At 34.3% G+C, this 7,658-nt stretch overlaps 1 protein-coding gene across 1 annotated transcript in view; it reads left to right on the forward strand.

Annotated features, from left to right (window-relative positions):
• Positions 1-5,158, forward strand: part of LOC106138164 (leucine-rich repeat neuronal protein 2) — a 62,164-nt gene extending 57,006 nt beyond the window's left edge. The window contains exon 3 of the mRNA XM_013339220.2: positions 2,080-5,158. Coding sequence (XP_013194674.1) covers positions 2,108-3,838 — 1,731 coding nt within the window. The 5' untranslated portion in view covers positions 2,080-2,107 and the 3' untranslated portion in view covers positions 3,839-5,158. The remainder of the gene's footprint in view (positions 1-2,079) is intronic.
• Positions 5,159-7,658: the final 2,500 nt, after the last annotated feature.

A 7,658-nucleotide genomic window follows, 5' to 3' on the forward strand; every position in this document is an offset into this window, starting at 1 on the left:
AAATCCAAATACTGCCGAGCAAATTCTAAACGTTTTTGATTATTTATTTCGGATAAATACGGCTTTCTTGCTGGCTGTCTGTGGTGTAGTCCCTCACGATGCAAACTCGACGAACAGTAACCACTTATGTGTCGAACTGTTCTGCAAATGTTCAGGTCGGTATGAAGCTATTATTTTCGTACTGTTCCACCATGGATCTCCGCTGTGTGGTGTGTTGCTGTGTTGATAAACGGACGACGGTCGCTGCGCGGTCGACTTTTTACACTACCCTCTTCTTGATGGCGCGTTACCCAACGTTTCACCGCTTGTTGTTTATTGTGTGATTTGTGTGAATGTGTGAGTGATAGCAGCGGTGCAAGCTATAAAGTTTTGCGAACTATGACTGCAATTATGAACGCGACCGTACATATAGATAGGTACAAATTTACATAAATAAACATAAAAGTCACTAAATCTTAATCTTTCAGTATCCATCTTCACAAAAGACCATCATCACAACTGCGAACAATATGATTAAACTTGCATCTTTTCGGTTCACCTAATCTAAAATACATTTGGATGTAACAGAATTAATCCGGTCTAATACGGGTTGTCTGCTGTATCGAATGTGCGTACATATGGTTTCTCTAATTCTGACGGTCCGGGTAATCCCTTCAGCCAACGGTATTGGGTTACCGGGGATAGTCGTCTTCTCGCGCTGTTAATTGAAACGCTTCTGAGATACAAAAAGACGACTTGAATTGAAGTTAATTCCAAGAGTTGCTACGAACAAAACGTTTAAATCACTAACTTGATTTATTTTTACTTCGTCGACTTGTTTCAAAATTACATCTCTTTATTATTCCTATTACATACTTCAAGCTTACAAACTGAGTTCACTCGTTTACTGCCCTGTATTTATGTTGTTAAAATGGGTGTTGTTTGTTAATCACTTAGCATAATACAGCCGACAATAAATGATAAAGCGGGAACCATCTCAACTCACAACTTTGTTTCCTAATTTAATTTGCATTTCGAATCAAAAACTTTCCGTGACACTGTTTTGCATTATTAATACTTTAGCATGGCGTGATCTCCCGGGAGGCGCACTAGAAGCCATAAATTGAATCCCGACCTTCGCAATTAGTTATTCCCGCGCGTGAAAACTTTCGAGATCGTTCGCCTTCGTTAACAGATGTTACGGTGCTATTCATTATACATTCCATCGAATTGTAAAGCTGAACATTTAATTTAAAGTACCAAACGCTCCTTTGTTAAATCGACGAACATTTTAGGCGGCATTGTTGAGCAGTTGCACAGGCGATGGAGGATTAGCGGTGGGTACTAGCTTCTAGTTTCCTGTTTAGTGAGAACGTCTTAAATGCGGGACAATTAGTAATGATACTCCCTTGTGTAAACCAAGCGACTAGATACTATGAGATGAGATACAATGTGTAAAATGAAAAAAACTGTATTTGAATTTTACAAATGTTGACGAGCATTAAAGTCAATTTGGCTTGTAATATCTAAAACGATGGTTAAAAATGGTTTCAATACAATGTACTGTAATGGAACTTACGGCATTCATTAACTTCTACGGAAAAACAAAATACAATAAAAAAAGTACTTCTTGTGTCTAGGTGGGCACCATCCCGCCAGTGAGGCACGTCTCTTATCGGCCTAATTTGGATCAAACAATTCCATCCCCCCAGTACAAATTGCGGAGAGGCACATTTGTTATCTGCAGTTTTCGCCAGAAATTATATTAAGATTTTGGCGTGTGATAATGTTGTATATTTTTACTTTTCTCTTGCTATGTGGCGAGGGTACACGCCCTTAGGGAGAGCCCGGATTTTATGATAACAATAAATTACGCGAAAAATAAACTAGATTCCATCTATTCTGTAGCAAAGGGAAATACGTTTTATACTTATAACATTTTCTTTGAAAATTAAGATTGTAATAATGTCGCGAAAGAACTTCTTTCTGCTGACTTCGAAATAAAATGATTTTCTTTAAGATGAGTGAATACTTTGGACAATGTTACCATTTGTATGAAAAGAAAACAACGAAACTTATTGTTGCTCTTTTGTGTTTCAGGTTCCCGGTGGCGTATACATGGGATGTTATGGGCTCACGCGGCGTAGCGAAATGGCGTTGGTGGGTGGTGGTGGTGGCGTGGTCCTGGGGAGCAGCGGCGCGCACTCTGTGTCCTGCTCGATGCGCCTGCGACGACGCGCTACGGGCAGCTTCCTGTGCAAACGCGGGCCTCGAGATAGTCCCTATACAACTCAATCCAGAAGCCACCCACATCAACCTCACTCACAATATCATCAACAATCTGCTCTACACTTTTGCGTTTTACACACAACTCACTGTCTTAGACATGTCGTACAACAAAATACAAGACTTAGATAGTAAAAACTTTGAAAACAACATGGAAATGACTCATCTTAACTTGAGTCACAATCTTTTGAAACATCTAGATAAAGACACTTTCATCGGACTGAAGAAGCTGGTCGATTTAGATTTATCTAACAATGTGATATCAAATGTCCATGCGCAGACTTTCAAAGATTTATCGGTACTAGAGAAGCTTGATCTATCAAACAATAAGTTAGTGAGTTTCCAACCGGATACATTCGAGCCCCTGTCGACGTTGAAGATTTTATCGCTCCGAAACAATTCCATATTAGACATACCGTCTGCCAATCTTTTCTTCGTTGTTCATTTGGAATTTTTAGATTTATCTGAGAATTTAATACAACGAGTTCCCAAACATGGTATGCCATATTTAAAGGAATTGAAACATTTTGATTTGAATAGCAATATAATTGAAGAAATAGACCAATTAGGTTTCCATAATTTGCCATCATTACGTCATTTGGATCTCAGTGATAACAATATGACATCAATACCTACATCAGCAATCTCGAAGCTTTCAAATTTGTCACATCTATATCTTAGTGGCAATTTTTTCCAAAACGTTACCGCATTATCTTTTCAAAGTCTATTTCATTTGAAGCACTTACATCTTAGTAGACTTTATGATCTTGAAAAAATTGACTCGAGAGCATTTGTTGACAATATAAACCTGCAAAAAATATGGATGAATGAAAACGTAAAAGTGGGGGAGGTTCCACCAAGATTATTCCACGGAAACCCTAAATTAACACATATTTACATGAGAAACAATGCACTGGGGACTCTTGAGGCTTCTCATTTTCCTATCGATAGATTACAAGAGCTAGAAATATCTGGGAATCCTTTCATCTGTAATTGCTCCCTATTGTGGTTATGGAAACTTGGAAGAGAAAGTGAAATCAACAGCAAAAGAGCAAGAAATGATACTTTAACACTCAAGATAGACTATGAAGATGTGAAATGTGCTGGCCCTGCACATTTGAATGGAGTTCTGTTTGTTCAGATTCCGGAGTCAGAATTTGGATGCTCAAGCGGATGGGTCATAGTGGCAGTAGTGGTGCTAACTGTGAGTATTATTATAAGCGTGGTTGGTGGAGTTTTATACTTCATGGGACCTTTGAAGAAGTGCAAAGGGGACAAGTCAAAACAAGTGATGACGAGTGTTATGTTAAATGGTGATGTGTCAAAATTAGGTAATGGTTTAGGTTACTCAACACGAGGTCGGGAACAGGAAAATAAACGGGAAGTAGATCGGTATCTCATGATTGGGTCATCTGTGACGAATAACTTCCATTCTCTTAATCCTCCTTGGCACAGTGTCGATAAGAATCCGTACTATCAAGAAGACAGTGAGGAACACATCTATCAACAGTTCGCATATGAAACTATCCCTCCTCACCGGACACCAGAGAAACCGCATATAGTGTACGTGTAACATAAGTTTTGCGCAAAGGACAATATGGCGAATATATTTTCTTTGCAGCAGTACATGACTAAACAAGTGTATCGTCAAATAGACAATGAACATTGAACAATTGAATTTGCAATAATGTAAATAGTGATACGATTGAAATTGTAATATGTGATAGCTTTGTATATAGTGGTGTAAATATAGAAACCAAGGCAGGAAGACATTAATTTAGAGATTTAACTCTACATTTTGTACTTATATTATTTAGTCATGTTATACAAAGATCGAGTCGAATTTTTTGGACATGTAAAGTAGGGATATTTTATATCGATCTATTGTTTTGTTTACTAGTTCCTCTGAAATATGGGTACTCAATAAGTTTAAGTGCTTTGTATAAAGTTCATTAATAATGAATTAAATAAGACTTCATGTGTAATTGTATAGTATATTGTATATTTTCAGAATTAGAACACCAATACTTGATGAAAACTTTGTACAAATATGAGCAATATAGATACTAATTTCAAATACTATATGTCGTTAATTTTATCCAGGATATTGTTATAGCATACCTATTAGTTTTATTTAGATGAGAAAACATTTTCTGAATAATAATATACGATGCTTAAAACATTAACCTTTATACGCAAGCATATAACTTGACATATAACCATAAATATAAACCAGTTGCTCTGATGGTAAGGGGTACAAATAGATACAGTTTTATTGGCTATTTTTGTAAATTGATTTCCTAATAGGTACTTCAAAGCATTTGTGTTTTATAGATATTCTGAAATTGATATTTTTATACTTAGTGAATATGTATTGGTATTGGTTCAAAAGCTTTTGATCTGTCTGAAAATGGTAGAAAAAATATTTTTAAACTACGAATGAAAAGAGTTTTAAATATATTTAAGATTCAAATTTTCCTACAAATTATTTCCCAAATTGCTAAACATTATGCGGAATAATAGTTTGTGAATCACAAGGAACAAGTTTTAATGAAAACAATGCATTAGACATTTCAAGCCTTTTGAAACGTTCTACAAATGAATCTGCTCATACTAAAGTACTCGTATAACCTTACCTGTTTCGCAATACAAACTCTTACGATACAAAATCTATTGAACCAAATCATATGTTCTAGTTGAAGTAAAATTTTTCAGACGCCGATTTTTATAACGTTACAACTTAATAATAAACGTAAAGAATTATTGCATAGCCACAAGTTACAATACCTAACCAATCGACGATACCTACAGTCATAATGATAGTGTATGTAAGCCTATTTATACTTACTACTTAAAATTTTTGTTATGAAACTTATTTAAATATATAATGCATTAAAACAAACGACAATTAAACAATCAATAAAATAATGACTGCATTTTATTTCCTCATACAATAGATTTTAAGAACCTTCATAACAAGTAAATGAATGAAAAAGGAATAAATGGCTTTCTTATATTCTTACTGAATTTAAGCCCCAGGCGAAGACAAGTACTAAGAAATAACTTGCAAAATATGTTTATATGAATTCTGATTCTAACGCTGATATTTTCTGAGAGATAAATAAGAAACTAGGAAGGATAAATTCAAAATTCAAATTAAATTCAAATACAGATAAAAACTATAAACTAAGTAAAAGTAGCTATTTTAGGGTTTATTTGTTACAAACAAAAATAAAAATCTTTTCTTTTTGCAATATTAGTATTATTACATGAAATAGGTATGCATATATTGTGTATTTGTAATTAGGGAAAAATGTTAAGTTTTTAGTCAGCCCCTGCACTATGCCACGTACGCCGCCGTTTAGATCGAGCGACCAACAATTGTTGTCCCGTTTCACGTCTGTTCTGCTTTGTATTATCAAAGCAGTACAGCGATACATTTTCGCATTATTAAATTGGCGCCGCGCGTGCCATACTACGGGGGATGAAGTAGTAAGTAATTCAAAGTAATAAGTATGATAAAAACGAATAAACAAACAATCATCTACAAAGCAATGAGTAAGTAAGTAAAAACGCAAGTTTATGAATTTTATAAAAGACACATCGACTTGGCACGGGTGATATTTATAGATATAAATAAACCTTCATTGGAAAACCCTCTTTCAAGATTTCAAACATGAACTAATTCCGTCCACAACTTTCCGAGAAAACGCATACAAAGACAGAGAAAATAGGGTGACTTTGCTTTTTAATATGAAGTAATAGTGATGAAGTAAAGTGATATTATATTCATTGGTTTTCACTCACTACATCCCGTAGTGAAACATCAAAATTATATAAAAGGGAGTATTTTGTAAACGAATTCTCAATTAATTAGATCTGTTGACAATAGATAATTTGCACCCGATTATGCTTCGTATGTAATTTAACAAAACAAAATCGCAATTAAAAATGTCGTTCAAAACAGGGACAGTAAGTTGATTATGAGTAATTGAATCTCATTCATAGGTATCATTCGATGACAGTTATTTGGCATTTGTTGAGAGCCTTCATTTTCAGAGCTTTTTATTATTGACATATTATCCGATCATTGGATACGAAATAACGGATGATTTCACTCGATTTTGCAATCGAGTAGTTTAAAGAGGCAGATAATTAGGGATTTAAATGTATATCATATTTATAAGTACTTGGGCATAAAATATTTCTAAAGACATATTTCGTTCTTATTTCATAAGTAGCTTTCGCCATGAAAAATATCTTTTCCTTATTTTATACTAGGCATAGGTATGTAGGTATGTGAAATTTCATCATTAATTGAATATCATGAAGATGCGGTCAAACAATCACACACGTATTGATAAACAAAATAACATTTGATTATTGTTAAGTATTGAAAGGGTCATACGTATTTTCCATCAAGTTATTAAGGCATTTAAAATTTAAGTATAATATAAATCTAATTATTATTACGTCAATAATAATTAGATTTAGTAAGGACTAAAATATGCTTTTCAATGACTGAATTAACAAAAAACAATAAAAAACATTATTCTGGAAACCACTTAGGTAGGGTTAAGTTATATTTATTTATTTACTATTTATTTGGAAGATCAAAAACCGTTTACAAAAATGACGCCACATATCTAAAACAAATGGTCAATTACAGGTCCTCACTGATACAAAACACTAATACAATAAAAAAGTAACATTAATCTAAACATTCAACAATAACTATTTATAAAGAATTTAATAGCACTAACCTTAACTCACTGAACTAAGTTAATCAAAGTTCCATCAACAGTCTAAATCAAAGGATATATATTTAGACCACATCGCTTGGAAAGAAGAATTGTATAAGAGTCCGCCTCAATTTAGGAATGCTATATGAAATCATGAAATTTAAATTTCCTTTCAAACATATGCAGGAATAGCTCAATAACCGAATATAAAGTTACTTTCGACTTGATAAAAAACTGATTTTATCAAAATGCGGCCGTCCGCGTTACCCCACCACACTTATTCATTATCTTGTCTGCTAGTGAAGGGGGTTGCTCGCTCGGGACTCATTGGCATGGCCGCACTTCTACAGAGACATAGATAAAGCTAGACATCCCAAACCAGATTTAAAAAAAAAAAAATCTTCGCTGAATGGGAGGCAAGATCCATTCCTAATAACATCTTATACCCTTATCTAATGGTGCGATCTGCTGGATTTGTAGAGGCCTGGGCGTGTTTGGATCAGGAGTTGGGAACTGTGCTTACCTATAGCATAAAATAAGCTGGTACGTATACGAATCGCTGGCGTACCGGTGTGAAGCTCTTAAAAGCATTGTATTTTAGAAAAAAGATATTTTGATAATATAGGGAAAATAAATATTTTCATATATTTT

Source organism: Amyelois transitella, chromosome 3, assembly GCF_032362555.1.
Source record: "Amyelois transitella isolate CPQ chromosome 3, ilAmyTran1.1, whole genome shotgun sequence".
Taxonomy (NCBI): Eukaryota; Metazoa; Arthropoda; class Insecta; order Lepidoptera; family Pyralidae; genus Amyelois; species Amyelois transitella.